Below are 21235 nucleotides of genomic sequence, written 5' to 3' on the forward strand. Positions count from 1 at the left end.
CTTGTAGCTCAGCCTCTAAGCTGCTATTCCCTGCCACCCCTGCCCAGTGAGATGTCAGGGGCCTGAGCTTCCCCAGCAAGAAATGTCCTCCGTGCTTTAGCACCTGTTCCTCTGCTGACTCCTTTGTTCATCTCTTGTATTCTTGGTGCTGGCACCTCCCCTGCAGTGCTGAATCGCACAGAAATGTTATTTATAGTCTCGCATACACCTCCGCCGAGGGTGACCAGACAGCAAGTGTGAAAAATCAGGACGGCGGTGGGGGGTAGTAGGTACCTATATAAGAAAAAGCCCCAAAATCGGGACTGTCCCTATAAAATCGGGACATCTGGTCACCCTGCCTCCGCCAGGAGCGCTCACCCTTAAATATAGACCATATGTTTGCCTAATTGGCCTTTTATTTGTTCTTTTCTCGCTGCTGTTCCTTCCAGAGCGGCCACTTGAACCACTCACACCCTAATTCAGTCAGTTTGGGTGCGGAAGGGGATTTCCAGCTGCGGAATTAGGGCTGGTCAGAGAAGCCATCATCCCTCGCATAAAAACACAGAATCCAAGAAGCAACGACAGTGCTGTTAGGGAGAGAGTGGATCTCAAGCCTTGGCTACACATACCACTACGATCCCTATAGCTTACTCCCAGAGGGAAGGAGAATAAACCGTTCTGGTATATGGCACCTTTATACTGGTGTAACTCCATATGTGCTCGGGGTCGTACCAATGAAACTATTTATGAAAATAATCACAGCCCTAACCAAAATAATTATTCTGCGACTAAATCTGTTTAGGCCTGGTCTTAGACTGGTACACTTACCAGAGGCACAGCTGTGGGGGTTGGAAAGAGAGCACCTGGCAGCCTGTGGCACTGATGCCCAGGGCTTTGCTCTAGGGCACAACCAGCGGAAAACACTTTGCCTTAGTTCACCACCCTAGTTCTGGCTAATCCTGTTTCAGGGACCAGCTCTCTGAGGGAGGCAGTGTCTGGCCCTGGGACTCCTCTGCATGCCATGCGGAGAGCAGGGACTGGCAGACCATTGCTGCCTTGGTGACCATTCTCTTTCTCTTTCTCCAAGGAGCAGCCCTCTGGTTCGTATCAAAGAAGAGCCCCCCAGTCCCACCCCCAGCCCCCAGATAGAGGAGGCCAGCCCTGGGAACCCTCCTGCTGTTGAAACCCCCCTGTCTCCCTCCACCTTCATTGACTCCATCCTCCAGGAGAATGAACCCAGCACCGCTGCCAGCGACAGCATCACGCAGCCTCAGCCCCCAGAAAAGTGCCTCAGCGTTGCCTGCCTCGACAAGTAAGTACTGTTCCAGGACTCCGGCGGGTGCCTGGGCCCAGCTGGCCACATCACAGCTCCACTCGTGAAGTGTTTAAATTGCTAGTCACCGGCTTCCTGAAAACCAGCAGTGCCATGTCTCTGAGCGCCCTGCAGATCCCATTGCTGTCCTGGGTGCAAATAGCCAGCGTGGAGTTTATTTTTCTTTCCTATTGCCGCTCTTCTAGGGGCAGTGAGTTCAGGCCGTCACCTGGCCCCGCACAGTGATTTAACCCCCAGTGCAGGCGACGTGACCCCTGTACAAGTACCAGGAACGCCAGAGAAAAAGGGGTAGAGTTATTTAGCTAAATAAAATCATTTCGTTCAGATTGCCCATTCCGACAGGGTACAAGTCAGCCACTGTAAAGCCAGCAGGGCTCAGACGACCCAGCATAGGGCCGCAGGACCTCAGCTGCAGAGAACCAGGTAGATCGCAGCTCCCACTTCCTCTTGGGAGCCTGCTGAGGCACGCAGGGCGAGCTTCCTGCCACTCAGCTCAAGATGGAGAAGTGCATGGTGGGAACTGAAGTCTCTCTGGGCTTTACCTCCATATAAAGAGGAGAGCCGCTGTGCGCAGTGGGCTGCCCTGTGGCACCTGCTGCTGTGGTACCCTGTGCTCCTGCCTTTGCTTGTCACAGCTCCGCTTGGTGTGGCCAGAGGAAGGAGCCTTGCATAGCCACTCAGGATTGCTCCTCTTGCTCCATGCGGGGCCAGTTTTAGCCCCTCACTCAGCCTCATTACCATGCCTAGATTCAGGTTGCCACTAGACACGCTGGGCTCGGTGGCAGATGGATCGTTGCTAGGCAAGAGTTCGCTGGGCTTTGGGGTCCCCTGCCTGCATTACCAAGCAAAGTTCACAAACTTAACACCGGTTTCAGAGGAGCGGCCGTGTTAGTCTGTATTCGCAAAAAGAAAAGGAGGACTTGTGGCACCTTAGAGACTAACCAATTTATTTGAGCGTGAGCTTTCGTGAGCGACAGCTCACTTCATCGGATGCATACTGTGGAAACTGCAGAAGACATTATATACACAGAGACCATGAAGGTGGGAGGAGGTATTGTTTCATGATCTCTGTGTGTATATAAAGTCTGCTGCAGTTTCCACGGTATGCATCCGATGAAGTGAGCTGTAGCTCACAAAAGCTCATGCTCAGATAAATTGGTTAGTCTCTAAGGTGCCACAAGTACTCCTTTTCTTTTTGCGGATACAGACTAACACGGCTGTTACTCTGAAACCTGCAATTTTGAAAAAGTAAATTTGGTTTCAGAGCACCAGAGGGTGGTAGAGAGCTCTCAGTCCAGGTCTGTCATGGGGACTCACTCAGCTTACTATCCTGAGGTGAGACATCATTTCTAGTCACGTGATGAGCTCTGGGTTCTTCAGTGCTTTCAAGTCTTCAGTGTATTTTAGATCCACATGAGGGAGGCCCAAAAAAGAAACCTTAAAGAATCTGATTGTTGTTGTAAAGGTGTATGTGGAGTGCAGAGGTAGCACGGAAGCTGTAATCACTTCCCCAGCAGGTTGTGAACCTGCAACCTTCCTACTTGTCCAGCCATTCTTTGAACATGCCCAGGTCTCCTGTTCCTCCAGGCATTGTTCTGCCAGCACATACTGATGGGCCAGCTAAGCAACAAAAGAGTAATGTTATCCAGAGCAGGAGATCGGAAGTTCTGAGTCTTTATCTCACAGAGTTCAACCCAAATTCAGTGTACCCTATACACTGGAAATTATGAAGAATTCTGTCCTGCTGTCTGCTTGAAGCACAAGGCCATACAGGTTGTTCGTATACATATCACTTCTTGTCAGGGTTCATACAAGAGACACATGGGTTTCTGTAATCATTTTCTGACACTGCTAAACGTTTCCCTGTGAATCTGGTTCCTGCTGTGTCTTCTGAAACTGGCAATCTTGATGTCATTCTGACTGGTGTCAACTTGGGCAGGTGTCAGGCAGTTCAAGGCCAAATCAATCAAATGTTCTGCTTTCATTAGTAATAATTACTCCCCACCAAGAAAATGTTAGCTTAGAGTTAAGGCTGCTGATTCCAGTGATTTAAATAAATATTTTCTTATTCTCACAGTTCAGATCTTGGTTAACAACTGTATTAACAAGTTCCAATAACAACTTTAATTTTGACCTGCAAACATACTTACAAACTCTCCAATGTATGCATCACTAATTTGAGTCTGTCTTGGTCTGTGAATGGTAAAGCCTTAGCAATGGATGTCTGGTAAGAGGAAGAGTTTGTAATTTGGCTTAGATCGGTGTCTCCTGGAAGTCTGAACTGTGACATGAAGTCGTTTATAAGTGGGAGGGATCCAAAACAGGGTCAAAACCAGCTTTACGGGTTTTTAAACGGTTAGTTTATAAGTGATTCAAGCCCCTAAACTACAGAACTGATTCACTTCAAGCTTTCGCAGAACATGTTCCTGGCCCCAAGAGTGAGCGGGGATCACATTTCTTTTCATGTTAACTCGTAGCAGTTTAAAATGCAACTTCCACTGAAACATTGAACTCAGCCTTACATTATGGAGTGCCTACAGATGCCTCAGTAATGTATAATGCTTTCTGTGGGCTCTTCCATCTTTGGACAGGACAGGAGCAGCCATATTTTGCCCAGTTGAGGATCACATTGGCCACTTGCCAGGAGTCTAAGGGCTGCACTTAACTTGTGTGAATTGGAACTGGTTGCAGCCACGCTCTGTAATGGAGAGGGGATGTCAGGAGATGAGCATCCCCAGCATCCAGTGTCCTGTCCTAGTAGTAGTGGAAAGCTGCTGAACTCAAGATGTAGCATTGCGTGTTGGGCTCTGTAGTCCCTCAAGGCTGCCTCACCTTTCCCCCCCGCCCCATAATAAGGACGTAGGGGCTCTTAGCTGCATTGTGGAACTCTGAGGCCCATGTTCAGACCATCTGCATCGCAAGGAGTCAGAAAACGCAGGCTTTCCCCCACTTCTTGGCCTGAGGGCAGACTTGTCGCTAGGGAGCACTAGATTAGAATCCTTGTTGGGACTCAGCAACCCGTTTAGGCACAAAAGAGAACGGGCAGTTCCAGCTGTCTTCAAGCACAGACAGGTGGCTCAACAGAAGCTGTAAATGACCATTTAAAAGAGCTAGACATGCAGTGAGATTGACAGCTGCTGAGTGCTTCTGACTCATTGAGACTTGGCTGCAGGCTCTGAAGGGGCAGGCAAAGAACACAGAGCATCTCTGAACTCTGCCTCAGTGGCAAGTGAGACACGCAGCTGTCCTAGGGTTATTTGAGTGAGGAACACGTGCTACCTCTTCCTCTAGGCCTCTCCCTTTCTGACTTGTTATTAACCTGCAGGTAACGCTTGGCTCACCTCATCTGTTTGCATCTGGGAAGCTCCATTAGGGAGCATGACAAAATGAAGGAATCCGGCCAGTAAGAGTTCCCAGCCAGCGAGGAATCCCAGAGCACCCCATCACTCAGAACTCGTCTGTCATGTTCATTTTTAAGATGATAATACTCTCTCTTACTATTATTACCAAGATAATAATACTGTCTCTCATGCAATAACGTGGCAGTGCCCTAGGCCAGTGCCCCATTGTGCTGGACACAGATAAATAGAGACGGTCTGTCCCAAAGAGCCAACAAGCTACGTATAAATAATTAAAGGGGAGGCCCATTTATTTTGCAGTCCCCACACGTATCTGGGTTTGGATGGCATTTGCCTTTGCTCCCATGCCTCCCTGCACCCTGTATGCGTTTGAGTTCCTCTGCGTAAGTAGACACCTCATCTGCTGTTATTTCGGAGCTATATAACCTCAGACAGATGAGTTTTCTTCCGAGACCAAGACCTGAGCCTCATTTTCCCTAGTACCAGAATTACACACAAGCCCCCACCAGGCTGTGTGAGCAGAGTCTCAGTAGGGTTCCAGCAAATGGCCAGGATGCCCAGCGGGAAGGTGTTGAAGCCAGTGCCCGAGTCAGGTTGAGATTCTGAATAGAAACGGGTGAGCTGCTAACTGAAATGTTGGGAATGGGCTGCATTAAATGGGCCACACGATGTTTAGCATGTCCCCAGGGGGAGGTCAGACCCTACTTCAGAGTCTGCTCAATATGCTGTGCTAAGTGACGCCATCTCTCCTGGAGTCCCGTCCTGTGGGCAGAGTTCACCATTCCGTGCTCACTCCTCAGCCTGAGAGACTCAAACAGCTGCATGCCCGAGTGAAACGCCTGCATTATACCAAGGGTAGGCAGTAGCTCAGCACCCTTTCCATGAGGCTTCTCTTAAGCTCCCAAGAGTTCGCATGTTGTACTGAGATGCATGTGTCAAGGCAAAGGTGCAGTGATGATAGGAGACCTTAATGTACAGCAGGGGTGTTCAGACTCCTGCATTGAAAAAGGCAGTGGCAGCTTGCCAGGAATCCTACAGCAGCAGCTAGTTTCTGTTTCATGGAGCAAGTTTCATTTGCCCTCATCTTTAGTAGAGAGGTGCAGCCCACAAGACTGTAGGTCCCAGCATGCGATGCCTCTTCTTGATACAGGCAACCCACGAGAGATCACACTTGTAGAAATCTGCGGGTCACCCCAGAGAACAAGAATGTCACATCTCCATGTTTCAGCTGCTGGTGACTACGCTGCGATGCATGTTATAAAGAGAAGGCTGAGAGTGAAGTTCAGCCCAAACTTAGCCCAGCTGAGGGCCACAAAAGCAACTTCTCCAGAGCAAAGCCTTTTGAATGGAGAAAGATGCTGCCATGTGTATCATTAATGTAGAGCAGGGGTGGGCAAACTACGGCCCACAGGCCGGATCCGGCCCCTCAGGGCTTTGGATCCGGCCCGCGGGATTGCACCACTGTCAGAAACAGCTGGTACCACATCCCTGGGGCCCCGGGGGGGAGCAGGGGGGCAGAGGGCTCCGTGCATTGTCCCCCCCCTCCCCCTCCCTCACAGCTCCCATTGGCCAGGAACAGGGAACTGTGGCCAATGGGAGCTTTGGGGGAGGTGCCTGGAGGTGTGGCAAGGGCAGCGCGCAGAGCCCTGTTCCGTGCGCCTTCCCCTCCCCCTTCTCCCCGCCAGGGTCGTGGTGCTGGCCGCTTCCCGGCGTTGCGTGGGGCCAGGGCAGGCATGCAGAGATCCTGCCCTGGCCCCGGTGCGCACCGCTGCCGCCCCAGAGCCGCTTTAGGTAAGCAGTGCCGGGCCGGAGCCTGCACCCCGCCCCCCAACTCCCTGCCCTGAGCCCCCTGCTGCACCCTGCACCCCCGTGCACTCCAACCCCCTGCCCTAAGCCCCCTGCTGCACACTGCACCCCCATGCACCCCAACTCCCTGCCCTGAGCCCCCTGTCGCACCCCGCACCCCTCCTGCACCCCAACCCCCTTCCCTGAGCCCCCTCATACACCCCGCACCCCTCCTCTGCCCCAATCCCTTGCCCTGAGCCTGTTCCTGCACACCGCACCCCCTCCCGCACACCGCACCCCCTCCCACACACCGCACTCCCTCCCGTACCCCTGCCCCAGCCCTGCATACAATTTCCCCACCCAGATGTGGCCCTCAGCCCAAAAAGTTTGCCCACCCCGATGTCGAGCTATATCCCAGGGAGGCTACAGCCCATCTTGGCCCAAGCAACCATCCATTCAGATTAAAATGGAGCATCACACGCTGGGCCCTGTGTTCTCAGGGTTGTTGCAGGTCCATCTGAAAGATGGCAAACGCTATGATCCATGCGTTAGAATTCCCCACTTCAGCCCTTAGCCACCCCTAAGGTACAGCAAACCCACTTCAGAAGTAGTTGTCTGACTGAGAGCCTTCTAACTGAGCATGGCTGTGATGGAATTGTGCTGTCCTCTGGCTTTCTTTTGCGGGGAATGTTCATATTTGTTTTTTATCATCAATAACAGTTTTGTCTCAGCCTTGGAGTTGCTGGGCTGCCCGGGAAAGCCCTGCGATAACTTGGGTGCATGCCACTTTAGCTAAAGCACTGGAGCATGGTTGATTAACTGTTCTGGTCTTTGAAAGTAACAAATGTTTCATTCCTGAAAGTGTCTGATTCTGAGTCTTTTGAATCTAGCATTCCTCTTCTCTTTGTATTTTTCAGTTTGACTCGCACCCCGCAGATGTCAGAAGTCACTCGTCTTTTCCCCAGTTCTTCCTCTTCCTCACTTCATTGCAGATCACAGCAAGGGTTAGCATTTCAATAGCCTGATGTCCCTAGGCATTGCAATTCTGGGCAAGAAAGCAGGGGAACACGGTGCTAAACAGAGAGCTGTCCTTGCTTTGAGGTCAGCTTTCCCTGTAACTAGCTTATAAGCAGTTCTTTGGAGTCCATATCACAAAAAAACACTACCAAACTTGGCACTAAATGGCAGCCTTGTTGGCCAGCTCATCATAGAGCCTAAGTATTGAATGGGCCGTGGAGACTAACCCCCCTCCTCATCCCTCTGGGTGGTCTTGGCAGGTTGGTGCGGGGAAGCCTGTACTGATGTTGCTGATGCCCTTACCTCTTCGTGGATGACAGAGACAGCCTTAAGGGCTGCTCTTGGGGCCTGGGACATGGGTGGTCGTTCCTTGGGGTTGGAGCAGTCATCGGTACCCAGGAATAGGAACCCAAGGTCGGAGCAGAAGTGGGAGGTCAGGTGCCAGAGTCAAGGCTCTTAGGAAGTTAGGAATGGGGGCCTAGAGTCAGAGCCGGGTTACCTGGAGTGAGGCAAGACAGCGGCAAGGTTGGGTCCAAGCCAGGAGCGATGGCTGGAAACAAGCAGGCATGGCGGTATCGCAGCCATGAGCAAATGCTTTGAGCAGCTGCCAAACTGGTGCTGCTGCTGGGCTTAAGAGCTGGTCTGCTGACTCTTCCCACCAATCGGGCAGCCTGGTACAGCTCGAACGTGCTTGTTAGAGTGCCCAGAGTCTGGCTCTGCTGCAGGACCTGATTCCTGACAGCTGCCAAGCTGGCATCTCTTGCCTGTGTGAAACTCAGTCATACAAAGAATGAATCATTTCACTGGAATCCAGTGTGAGCCCAGGGCTTGAATGATTTCATATAATAGTGAAGGAACAATGAAACTCCCCGCTGCAGCCATCACCATGTACCAAGGTGCGTTGTTAGTGAGACCGTAGGGTAGATGCAAGAGAGATACAGTCTCCTTGGTGTGACGTTAGACAGATTGCCACAGTCTGTCCTGTCTTACTGCGAGCGGAACGTCTGCGAGGGAAATTGTTGTAGTGACCAGAAGTAATGCAGATATTTTTCTCTTGGTTCTTAAGTTCAAAGCATTGGAGATACCAGCCTGTATTGAAATGTGCAGTGCCCAAACAGAGTCTTACTTTTAAGCTATTAACAATAAAATATATGTAGATGACAGCTTGTAATTAGTAGAATTAAAGTTTGGAAGGAGGCAAATGTCTAAAGGTGAAGCTAAGATTTGGCTCCTGGCTTTAAGAGCTGCTCATTGCTAAAGCAGTATGTGTTAGCTGTGGTTTACGGAGAACCTAGGCACCAGGCATTGAAGCTTTACAGCTCCACTAGAGAGCCTTGCTATGGTTAGCAAATGTGTTCCCATTACTACAGTAGACTACACGACTTAAAGGAAACAGTGGCAGTAAACAGTGTCTTGTCTTGTGGCAGACACAAGCAAATTAGGGACCTGCTCGTTGAGCACAACACATATAAAAGTCTAGGTGTAGTGCAAAAAAAGAGTGATCATGATGCTGTCATAATGGGCTGACATGTTTAATTGTCTCCCAGGGATGTCCATATCCAAACTTGCTCAGTTTACAAGTCAAAAAAGGTTTTTTCTCCCTGCCAGCCCTGCAAACTCACCGTGGGGACTGAGTCAAGCTGCGTTCTGTCTGCTTCCTACATCAGTAGCAAGACAGACGACTCTATAATCTGACAGTGCATGAGGCAGAACATAAACCGACTTGCTCTCCTATAGTATGTAGAACAGGGATTGGCAAACTTTTTGGCCCAAGGGTCATATCTGGGTGGGGAAATTGCATGCAGGGCCATGAATGTAGGGCTGGGGCAGGAGGTTGGGGTGCGGGAGGGAGTGCAGGGTGTGGGAGGGGGTGCGGAGTGCGGGAGGGGGTCAGGGCAGGGAGGGGTGCAGAGTACAGGAGGGGGCTCAGAGCAGGGGGTTGGGGTGCAGGAGGGGTGCTGCAGGGGGTTGGGGTGCAGGCTCCCGTCCGGTGCCGCTTACCTGGAGCGGCTCCGGGGTGGCAGCGATGCACAACAGGGCTAAGGTGGGCTCCCTGCCTGCCCTCTGCCCCCCTTCCCCAGGGGCTGCATGGACATGGTGCCAGCCACTTCCAGGAGCGGCGCAGGGCCAGGGCAAGCAGGGAGCCCGTCTTAGCCCTGTGGTGCCATGGGGCTGGCAATCCTGTGGGCCGGATCCAAAGCCCTGACAGGCTGGATCCAGCCCGCAGGTTGTAGTTTGTAGAACCACCAGCATCAATGCGCGTACCTGCCCACAGAGGGCAGATCTGTTGAATAAGAAGGTACTATTTTTACATAGCTACTTCTCAGACTATAAGGCAGCCCACACAAAGAGAGACCACACTGCATGCGCTAACCCACATCACTTCCTCAGATGGAAAATCAGACAGCAAGGGTCTCTCATGAGAGCATGTGTTCTATCTGCCAGGCTGCCCCTGGGAGCCAAGGAGCTGGCGCTGCAGTGAGGTGTGGTGTACAGCAAAGGTTTGTTATTCTTATGAGAGAGTTGGCAGTCAGAACAGAAAGAGACAAGAGACTCCTAGCAGTGGTTCCAGTGAAGATGCACTGTTTTATAAAGTGTGTGTGAATGGAGAATGTGACTGGTGAAGCATATCCAGAGCTTTCATTCAAGAAACCTCTGATGGTTCATTTAAGCTTATAAATCTGTATCACTGAAATCATTCCCCTTCTTCTTTACATTAGCTTTTAACTGCTTTCTCTGCACAATGATTCATGTACCTGGGGACAGACAAACCTACTGTATATTAGTCTGGTTCATTCTCCAAAAATGCAGCTGTTGTTTCATAGCTCTTACTACTGGGTCAGATGGCCTCCAGCCTGAGCCTCCAGGGTGTTCTGCCTCATGTCAGAATTCCCTGTCTCCACTCAGCAATCCTGCAGTTCCAGGCACTCAGCGCTCGCGGTGATGACAGATGCTGTGTCTCACAGCTACTTCTGGCTTTCAGTTTCCAGGAAGAGTGCACACTGCTCTTTTTGCCAGGTGTGTGGATCAGGAACCCTCTTTGCCAGAGGATCCGACTTGAACAGGAACTAGTCCCATTTCAGCACTGTCAAAGGAGTCTTCTGACCTTCCTCCCATACTCAGAGGTCAGCATGTGTCTCTCTCCCTTGCCTCTTTTGAGTTCCCTCAGACCATCCCTCTCGAGTTGGCAAGATACAGAGACACCGGGGCAAACCTTACTAGACTTTTAAAGTTCCATCCTTCTTAGGGCCACATACGCAGCCCTCCCTCTGATCTTCCTTGGAGGCAAGCGTCGTCATGGACTCCTCTTACTCCCACCCAGAGTACATTGAAGAAGAGTATGAGTGCATTGCGCATTATCCCTCCCTGCCCCGGAGCATTTGGCGGCAGAGACAGCTTGAGAGTGTAGTTCAGCGACCTTAGAGCCTGAGTTCAGGAAGAGGGGTTTACCTGTCAGCAATGTTAGGAACCAGGCAGTATCACCAAGGTTAGAAAACACTGGGCCAGAATTCCTTTCTCTCCTCCAAGAGCTGCAGGGAGGTTTTAAGAAGCTGCTTTGGAAGGGTTTGGAAATTGTTTGAAACTCCTGAATATTCTAATCCTAGCTTTGCCACTGACTTGTTGTGTGATCGTGGTCAACTCCTTGCTCTGTGTGTCTGCCCTCCAAGACCCCTGGCAGTAAAGAGACTAGCTGTGTTCAAATGTCATAGTTAGCTTCATTCCATCCTCACTTTGTGACTCTTGGCATCCCCAGTCCATGCTAGTCAAAGCTGCTTTCCAACTGGGGTTGCTGGAAATACCTCAAATCCTGCAGTACTTTCCCAGTACTACGTACTGAAGGCCTCAGGACTGGGCTGGAAATCTGTGCAGAGTACGATCTTTGGGGAACATACACAGATAAGTGACTTATCTGTGGAGCATTTGCAGAGCCTGGGCCTTGGAAGAACTGCAAAATCTCTTTGCGACTCCTGGTTGTATACACAGGGAAACTAAGAGAGGAATGTGTTCTTGGTCCTTGTCTGTGCCCTGCTTTTCCTGCGTCCCCTAGCAGTGTTCCTACAGTCAGTGCCTGTGGTTATTCTGACAGCATAATCATTTCTGCAGGTAGATTTTCTTAGCTGGGTTATTTGGGTTAGTCTGTATCAGCAGAAAGAATGAGGAGTACTTGTGGCACCTTAGAGACTAACAAATTTATTTGAGCATAAGAGCTTTCGTGGGCCAAAGCCCACTTCATCAGATGCATGCAGTGGAAAATACAGTAGGAAGATATAGATATATCTATATAGATATATACAGAGAACGTGAAAAAATGGGTGTTGCCATACCAACTCTTAACGAGACCAATCGATTAAGGTGGGCTATTATCAGCAGGAGAAAAAAAAATTTTGTAGTGATAATCAGGATGGCCCATTTCAAACAGTTGACAAGAAGGTGTGAGTAACAGTAGGGGGGAAATTAGCATGGGGAAATAACCTGTCGAAGTGAAGAAACAGATTGACAGAGCCAGAAGAGTACCCAGAAGTCATCTACTACAGGACAGGCCCAACAAAGAAAGTAACAGAACGCCACTAGCCATCACCTTCAGCCCCCAACTGAAATCTCTCCAGCGCATCATCAAGGATCTATAACCTATCCTGAAGGACGATCCCTCACTCTCACAGATCTTGGGAGCCAGGCCAGTCCTCGCTTACAGACAGCCCCCAACCTGAAGCAAATACTCACCAGCAACCACACAACAGAACCACTAACCCAGGAACCTATCCTTGCAACAAAGCCCGTTGCCAGCTCTGTCCACATATCTATTCAAGGGACACCATCATAGGACCTAATCACATCAGCCACGTTCAGAAGCTTGTTCACCTGCACATCGACCAATGTAATATATGCCAGCAATGCCCCTCTGCCATGTACATTGGCCAAACCGGACTGTCTCTGTGCAAAAGAATAAATGGACACAAATCAGACGTCAAGAATTATAACAGGTTTCAGAGTAACAGCCATGTTAGTCTGTATTCGCAAAAAGAAAAGGAGTACTTGTGGCACCTTAGAGACTAACCAATTTATTTGAGCATGAGCTTTCGTGAGCTACAGCTCACTTCATGAAGTGAGCTGTAGCTCACGAAAGCTCATGCTCAAATAAATTGGTTAGTCTCTAAGGTGCCACAAGTACTCCTTTTCTTTTTAAGAATTATAACGTTCAAAAACCAGTCGGAGAACACTTCAGCCTCCCTGGACACTCAATTACAGACCTGAAAGTCACAATTATTCAAGAACAAAACTTCAGAAACAGACTCCAACGAGAAACAGCAGAACTGGAATTAATCTGCAAACTGGACACCATTAAATTAGGCTTGAATAAAGACTGGGAGTGGATGAGTTATTACACTAACTAAAAACTATTTCCCCATGCTAATTTTCCCCCTACTGTTACTCACACCTTCTTGTCAACTGTTTGAAATGGACCATCCTGATTATCACTAGAAAAGTTTTTTTTCTCCTGCTGATAACAGCCCACCTTAATCGATTGGTCTCGTTAAGAGTTGGTATGGCAACACCCATTTTTTCTCGTTCGCTGTGTGTGTGTATGTGTGTATATATATCTATCTATCTTCCTCCTGTATTTCCCACGGCATGCATCCGATGAAGCGGGCTTTAGCCCACGAAAGCTCCTGCTCAGATAAATGTGTTCGTCTCTGAGGTGCCACGAGTCCTCCTCAGTCTTGGTTCTGTGGTTTGTGCCACCGTTCTTTGCAAGCAGGTGACACTCTAACTGCAAGAGCTTTGAAGCGTTATTTTCCTTGAAGGGAGGTAATTGTCAAGATATTAGGAGTGGGCAAGGAGGTATTCTGTTCCGCAGGACACTCCTGGGCACAGGGGTTGGAGAAACAAACCCTAGCCAGGTGTAGGTTTCCAGAGAGAAGGGAGAAGTAGCTGTTGTGTAGTTTTTCGCTCTCTTTTCCGTGGCATTGACAGCATCATGCTGCCGACACAGGCACTGTGGAGCAGGTGACTGGTGACTGCTCCTTCTGAGTTTGCTTTGCACTATCCCAATATATATGTGTTCCTCTGCTGTCTTCCTCTTCATTCACCGGGAGTGCATCTCCTTAGATGAGCTCCAGACAAGCACTGGCTCCATGTTGTCAGAACCCCTGGGCTAAAGACACCTGAAAGTTTAATGACCCACCACACATTTTCAGTCCTCGTCCGTCACCATCTCCAGGAACTGGTGAGATTCCTCACAGGACGAAAGAGACTGCGGTGCTCATTGAACCTGGAGCCACATGTTCAAGTCTGCTTCCAGCATGCTAGAGCTGAGACTTCCCTTGCAGACTTTCGGAGGGCTCTCCTGAACAGGCAGGCCTTGCTTTTCTTGGGTTCCAAGCAGCGTGTGGCTAGGAATCAACCCAAAATACAGCTACTTGGTGCAAGGAGCCGTAACAGCGCCATGCGTCCCTCCCAACATGGAGTGCCGTCCACTTGGGAAGGAAGCTCACGCTCTGGGTTTCTGTGGCCCACAGATGAAGATACGATGGGCCACTTCTACTGCTGTTGAACTCCACTAACTTCAGTGGGCTTTTGCACAGCCCAGTGTTCCCAAGGCACAAGCCCTGAGAAGAGGAGTCACGTTGCGGATTGTCGCGTTTGTGAGTATTTCTTAGAGACGGTGATCCCAGTCTGCACCCAAGCGTCTGGGAAACGTTCAGATTTATGCCATCTGTTTGCTCCGGCTGCTCTAGAACACCAGGAACATCAATGAAAGGAACATCAAGGAACAAGAATAAGAAGCCGCCCCAGGAGATGTTCAGGAATTGAAGCCAGCTCCCCCACTCCTTTGTTCCCAGTTTAGCTTTGATTATTATCTTTTTGCTATCCAGGTAACCATCAGCAAAATCTACCAGACCCAGGTCTGTGTCAGTTCAACTCTAGTCCTCCCAGGACAACCTACCTCCTAGGAGTGACTTGGGCTCCCCAAGTCAGGGCCCAGAGAGTCAGCCATGTTTGTCACTCAGTCCGCCTGGCCTGGTTGGCACTGAGCGGTTATCCTGAGCTGTTGCTGTTAGCTTATGATCCTGGTATGGTTTCAGTGGTAACCTTGTGCTGAACACATTGTACGTATACATCCATCCCCACCTGCCTGGTAGCCATGCAGAGGTGCACACAGGCTGAGACATTTGCTTTCCCAGATGATTGGGAACGACTCCAGTTACCTTCAGTGTCATGGGGCAAATAAGTAGCTTTTGTGATGATGGAATGAGACTTTTCCAGAGGCCGTTCCGCGGTCAGGGCTTTTATCGGACCGGTAGAGGGCTCTTGGAACCACTTTCCCCCAGATTGATGTCAGCAGTGGTTTTACCCTCTACTTGCCCCATATCAGCTATGGCAGGACTCTGACAAGACTGAGGTACCTGGGCCAAAGAACGAGTCCAAAGCATGCGTCTGTAGAGGTGCCGAGTATAGCGAGGCCCTGTCCTAAATGGTGTTAGGAGTCCTGGTGCATTCTGGGAATATTAACCATATGTGTTGTCATAAGACACCCACTGTTTCTTCCTCATCCCAGTTGCTGACCCGTACCCCTCTCAGCAGGAACAGGCCTGGTGACATCTCAAGGTTCAGGCAAGATGGTTGAATGAGAGAGGGGGAGAGCCTTGTTCCGGTGGTGTATCAGCATACCTGAGCTCACTGGCCAGGACAGAATTGGAGGCTGGCACATGTGTGTAATTAGCCAGGAGTCCAAACTCTGCTTTCCTGCTCAGTTTTCATAGAGTTTTTGTTTCTGGGGTGAGAGAGTCCCCTGTGTGAGCCCAGAAGAAGTCTGCTAACCTTGACCTGGTCTGTGTTCTCTTTTCTGTGACGCAGGAATGAGCTAAATGACCATCTGGATACCATTGATTCCAACCTGGATAACCTCCAAACCATGCTGACCACGCACGGCTTCAGTGTAGACACTAGTGCTCTGCTGGATGTGAGTATCTCAAACCCTCCCTCCCGGAGCAGGGACCGAGCTGTGGCCCGCGGTACCATGTGCGTCAGGGCAGCAGCCACGGAATTTCCACAGCATGTCTGGGGTGTTTTCCTTCCCTGCACTAATCATTCTTTCCTTTGGCAGCTGTTTAGCCCTTCAATGACGGTTACAGACATGAACCTTCCTGACCTGGACAGCAGCCTTGCGAGTGTGAGTAGCTGTTAAACATCCCTCCATGCACACACAGCTGCCAGAACAAAGTGCCTCATGCTGTTCAGCAGCAGCCCCTGCACCTGGTGAAAGGAAGGCCCTGAGAGGCTCTGAAGGGAGTCCAGGCCAGCTCCAGCGTGGAGGGGCCACAATGTGGGGGAGAGTCTCTCTCAGCCCTGGGAGGGCTTGCGGCGCCACCAGGCGGAAATCATTCCGTTAGCACCAAGGCTGCCTCTGAATAATTCATTCAGGGAGCAGATCTGCCTCATCATTCATGCTGCACTAAGTAGGTGCTGAGACTTCATCTCTCATGCAGGCCCTGCTCCCTCAGCACGGAGTTGCACTGAAGCCTATAGAACGGCATGTGGTTTCCATAAACCCTCCTTTCTTCTTTGTAAACCTTCAGAAGAGGTTTCCTTGAAAGGCAAACTCCAGTGATTTCCACGGCATATTGTATTATTTATTATTGTATGTACTTGCCCAGCACCAGCAATGTGTCCGTGCTGGAGAAGAGCTCTGTGCAGCTCGAAGGCATGTCTCTCTCCCCAGTAGAAGCTGGTCCACTAGAAGATAGTTCCCCCAGCCCCTTGTCTCAGTGTGGAACAGGCCGGTCCCAGCCCTGAGATGCTCACAGGCCCAATGCTGCTATAGAGACGCTGACCCGGATGTAATGGGCCAGTGGTAGCCACTCCATAGTTCAGACTGATCCCAACTTACAACTATAAGATCCGTTTTTAACTTTCTGGCAACTTCCCCAAAAAATGCCCAGATCCCCTGAGCTCTTCTAGGCCAGGTAGAATTTGTCTGGGAGGTTTGGTAACCTTCAGAAAAGGGGTTTTGCAATTAAGGTATTTCACAAATATCCATCATTCACTCTCTGAACATTTTCCTAGCTTCCTACCCCCAAAATGGCTTGACCCCAAACACCAGGTGTCTGGCTGATTCGGACGGGGGCCCCTGGGTGTTACTGGGGGAGAGTTGCAGGATTACAAAGACCTGGGTCATGTTTATAACATTGATGCTGTAAATTATTTAAACGGACCTTGTGTTGAGTCCTGCCTCTGCTGCAAGGACTGCTATGCAGAGAAAGAGGTGGGGGCCTGGATCGGGTGGGATCAGAGGCCAGGGCAGCATATGGCTAGGATTCTCGGGGGCAGGGCAAGTCAGGCGGGATGGTGAGGAATTATATGGCTGTGGGGTTGGATCCCTGAACTGTTCATTTCCAGGCTGTCCAGCCTTTCGGTTTTTAGGGAAGCTGTCGAGTATTTGTAAGTGAGATTTTTTGATGGGCTTTTAACTGGGCTCCTCTAAAATTTACAGCGTAACTCTTCAGCTAACGAAGTGGTTCGGATTGATGTGCAGTGTGTATGTCATAGTTCTCTCTTCTCTGACGCGGGGATGGGCATTTGATTTGCTCCTGTCCTCACTTTGCCTTAACACTGCTCTACATCTCTGTGCTGCGGACAGACTCAGCTGCACAGGTTCCCAAAGTGTGGTGGGATTGAGTCCAGAGAGCTGGGTGTGTGCACATGGGGCCAGCTTCTTCTGGCTGCCAGCTGCCAGATAGAGTTAAAAGAAGCTAAATATACATTTAAGCTAAGGTGGCTTTTCCATGGAAGCAGTTGCTGCAGTCATGACAGGCACATGAACCCATGAGGCAGTCCCTGCATTCACCAGTTTTCCACACTGTGAAAAAGCTGAAGAACCCCTGATCCAAACACAGCAGCCTGTCTGGTCCTGGGATTAGTAGTGATTCCCCCCCAGAGAACGTGTCAAGCCTTAGAATGACCCAGTTTTCTTTACCACCCTGGGGCAGTTACTTGAACGTTTGGGACCATCGAGGGCGTTCTGCCATCTCCCACGGCTTTCTCTCCTGTTGTTACAACCCTACAAATCTTCTCCTCCTTCCCAGTCCAGTCTGGTTCTTATTGCAGGGCAGGTGTCCAAAGGCCGCACTGACCATTAACCAGCAACATGAGGAGTGCTCTTGCCTTTCGTACTGGTAACAATAAGACTTTGCATAAAACATGTTCTGTTGCAAGCATGTTCTGAGGGCTGCCCCTGGAGACTACAGATCCCAGCATGCAATGTGGCTCCCTGCTCAGACCCAGGGGAGCACTGCAGCACCACACCTGTATGAAAAGCAGAGCTGGTCCTTGCAGTTCTACAAGGCAGCCTTGGTCATCAGGAGACTGGAGCAGGCTGAACAGACTCCACCAGAGCCTGCAGTAGCTCCCTGATGATATTCCCTAGGTCCCCGGTGTATTTTAGTCTTCTGAATGCTGATGCCCGTCTCCCGCCTGCTGGCACTTCCGGATTACAAACCACAGCTGTTTGTGCATTTATCCTGAGGTAGCCAAGGGCCCCTTCCCTCTCCCGGCTCCCTGTGCAAAGGAGTTTGACTTGTGCGGTGCACTTAGCAGCCCAACTTGTCTCCCTACAGATCCAGGATCTCCTCTCGTCCCAGGAACAGCAGAAACCTGCTGAGACAGAAGCCAGCACAACAGACATGGGTAAGAAGGCCCCTCCCATTAGTGACCTGTGAGCAGAGGGCTCAAGGCCCCGTGGCAGGATCTCTCCAGGCAGCAGCAATTCTCTTTCTTCTCTCAAAGAAACACTGATGATTAAATCTAGGTGTGCATATTGTCACTGCGCAGCTTGGGATTCTTGGTGGGGGTCCCAGACATCTAGGCGGGGGCTCTCCCTTGATTCTCCGTATTCCCCAGGGGCCTGTGCCCCCAAGACGGTAACTCTTAGTGCTTTTGGCTCTCCTCTCACCACCACCACCCCAGCTGGGCATGCAGCCTCTGGTGGTAACCTGTGCATCCCCCTTCCCTTTCCCAAGCTGGGCCAGGGGATGTTTCCCTGGAGGTGTGTACCCTTGAGCTGAAAACCTGTGGGTTCTGAGGGGGCATCAAGGAGTTTTCACCAACCAGTTCCCATCTCTCTCCCCATTTTAAATCTTGCAAGTGACTCTTGTCTGTGACTGCAGGGCTGCTTCCTTCTGAGCTTGCCATGTGCACCCTTTCCTTTCCCCAGAAGCTGGAGCTCTCCTCTCCTGGCCTCTGATGGCACAAGCGAGACAGGTCCTGGCTCGCTACCTGCTGACACGCCAGCCCCACCGGCATTCCCCTCTGTGTGCTGCTCACACTGCTGAAAGGCGAGGCCCATGAGCCCCCTGTGTTCTGGGAGATGCTTGGCATGCCTACTCCCCGGTCCAGAGACAGCATGCTCTAGGGTCTGAGCTGGGAACCAGGCCCTCCTCCACATTAATTCACACTCGGCCAGAGACGTGCTGAGTGGCCGTGTGCCCGGGTCCCAGCTGTAACAGGGGGGTGTCCCTGAGCTGCCTCTTGGGGGACTGTTGGTAAAGCCCATTCATGTTGTGCTCCCGGTGCTCAGCTCTTTGTTAAGAGGCTACTAGAATGTCTCCTCCCCCACAGTGTTTGGCCTTGGGCCTGCAAGTCCCTCCTCCCTCCCGCCCTGAGATCCCCCCCTCCTAACGCTAGCCGTCTTCTTGCAGGAAAGCAGCTGGTGCATTACACAGCTCAGCCCCTCTTTCTGGTGGACTCGAGCGCTGTCGACATGGGGAGCGGAGACCTGCCCATCTTCTTTGAGCTGGGGGAAGGGCCATATTTCACCGATGGCGAGGAGTACTCCGAAGACCCCACCATCCCTCTCCTGTCGGGGACTGAGCAGTCCAAACCTAAGGACCCTGCTGTGTCCTAAGGCTGAGTTCAAGAACATGCTGCAAAGGGAAATCCAGCCACCAGCCTCCTTGCTTTGCACAGACATTGAAAGCTCTAACCACCCTTCGGTCCATGTTTGCTTCCCCCGACACTGTGAGGATTTCATTTGTGTGTGTGCTTAATGAGGTGTTTTGAAATCTGCTTTAGATTCTAGCCACCCAGTATAGTGCTCCTCCAGGTTGGCAGCCTTCGGGGGCTGAGCAGTGTCGACCCCTGTGCTGTGGTTGTCATCCGACCGGCCAGAGAGGCTAGACTGGCACCAGGGCTTGGAAGTGCAGGCAGGAGATCTGGGTGGTCACAGAATAGCTAGTCACTAAGTGAGATTGTGTTTCGTTCTGCACCCCAGGCGAGGGGGGCAGCCATGCCCTGCACAAGGTCCTAACAGTCTGCGAAGGTCAACAGGTGCTTCGCCCTTGCCATGGCGACGGGGCAGGGCGGCGGGGCTGCACAATGCTCCCAGGAACAGGTGGCTCGCTCGGCAGGTAGAAGGGATTGTGGTTTTGCGGCGGGGAGTACCCCCTCGCCCCAGTGAGGTGGACTTGGTGTTTTTTAAAGAGAAATACAAGTTTCCCAAACTGGCGCTGATGGGCTGGGTCCCTTGGTGGTCTCTGCCATGCAGTTCGCTCCTGCTGCTCTGTGTGTGCGTGGCAGGGCCCCTCGGCGCCCCCAACCCAGCCACGGAGAAGCCGAACTTTCTCTTTTCCTTTCTCTTGCTCCGTGTGTGTTTCTTTTCTTTGTGTTGTTTTTTGGTTTGGTTTGGTTGTTTTTGCTTAGCAGTAAAAATTTGTACATTTACACTTCAGATTGTTAATAGTAAAAACTGTATTTTGGATTTTTACATGAGAGAAGAAGCGCCCACTTCTATCTATCTATCTCTGTATATATAAATATCTATATATATACATACAAATATCTATAAAACAAATGGCCTCTCACCTGGCGGCTCTTCTGTGGTTGGAAGCTTTATTTTTGTCCTCTCTGTGTTGGGGGAGTGAAGCTGGCGGAGCAGGTCCTAGGCCCTAGCCGTAGCCCCGAGAGCTGCACAGCCTCCACTGTAACTGCCCTCGCAGCCCTGGACACTGACGCGTGGGACCTGGCTCCAGGTGTCGTGTGCTCTGCCTTTAGAGCAGTAGCTTGAGCTGTTACCACCTGTGTCCATAAGAGCCGACATTCCTGCTTCCAGCTTCTGCAAAAGAAAACAGCAGATGCCAAAATCGGTTTCTCTGGCACATATCAGCAGAGCAGGGGATGGCTCCAGGTTTGGGTGATAGACGATCTGGGGTTTATTTTTTGGGGGGTGTGTCTTTAAATTCCGTGTTGTGGTTTCCCTGCTGAAATCCCACCCCAGGTTTAGGGGCTGAATTTTCAAGGATGTTTCTGTTTTAGAGCCCATTGGGGGTGAGTGTGGAGCTCAGCCCATGTCGATGTGCCAGACGTGTGTTGGACACTTGCACGCCTCTGAGGAGTGCTTTTTTAATAAGAACAATAAAAGAAAAATTGCATTGTTAAGTTGAGTGTGTTCAAAACTTCCCTCCCTCTCTGTCCTCTGTCGGTAGTTGATGTCGTGGTTAATCGTAGATGGTACTTGTATCTCTGTTGCTTGCACAGAAGATGCTGTGACTGCTTTAACTTGTGGGACTTTGGCAGGCAGCAGCTCATATACAGGGTTTTCCTAGCTGACATCAGACCAAGGGCTGCATACACTAAGTGAACGAGTGTTGCAAGAAACCAGTGCTTCAGACCCCTGGAGTTGTAACAGGCACAAGGCCTGGAGCCAACCTGCCGCTGGTGTTCTTCAGGCCTGGGTGATGATGAGTGGTTACGACATCTGCTAGCTGGT

The 21235-nt window shown here is 50.8% G+C and overlaps 1 protein-coding gene across 2 annotated transcripts in view; it reads left to right on the forward strand.

The window, feature by feature from the left end:
• The window catches only part of HSF1 (heat shock transcription factor 1), a 97579-nt gene extending 76675 nt beyond the window's left edge, over nucleotides 1-20904 (forward strand). Inside the window, exons 9-14 of one of the 2 annotated variants that reach the window (XM_075124867.1) lie at nucleotides 1067-1291; nucleotides 7374-7460; nucleotides 15331-15436; nucleotides 15581-15646; nucleotides 18090-18159; nucleotides 19170-20904. In XM_075124867.1, the coding sequence (XP_074980968.1) occupies nucleotides 1067-1291; nucleotides 7374-7460; nucleotides 15331-15436; nucleotides 15581-15646; nucleotides 18090-18159; nucleotides 19170-19375 (760 nt within the window). In that variant the 3' untranslated portion in view covers nucleotides 19376-20904. The remainder of the gene's footprint in view (nucleotides 1-1066; nucleotides 1292-7373; nucleotides 7461-15330; nucleotides 15437-15580; nucleotides 15647-18089; nucleotides 18160-19169) is intronic. The other variant, XM_075124868.1, reaches the window with a different exon arrangement.
• The last annotated feature ends 331 nt before the right edge of the window (nucleotides 20905-21235 follow it).

Source organism: Caretta caretta, chromosome 2, assembly GCF_965140235.1.
Source record: "Caretta caretta isolate rCarCar2 chromosome 2, rCarCar1.hap1, whole genome shotgun sequence".
Classification (NCBI taxonomy): domain Eukaryota; kingdom Metazoa; phylum Chordata; order Testudines; family Cheloniidae; genus Caretta; species Caretta caretta.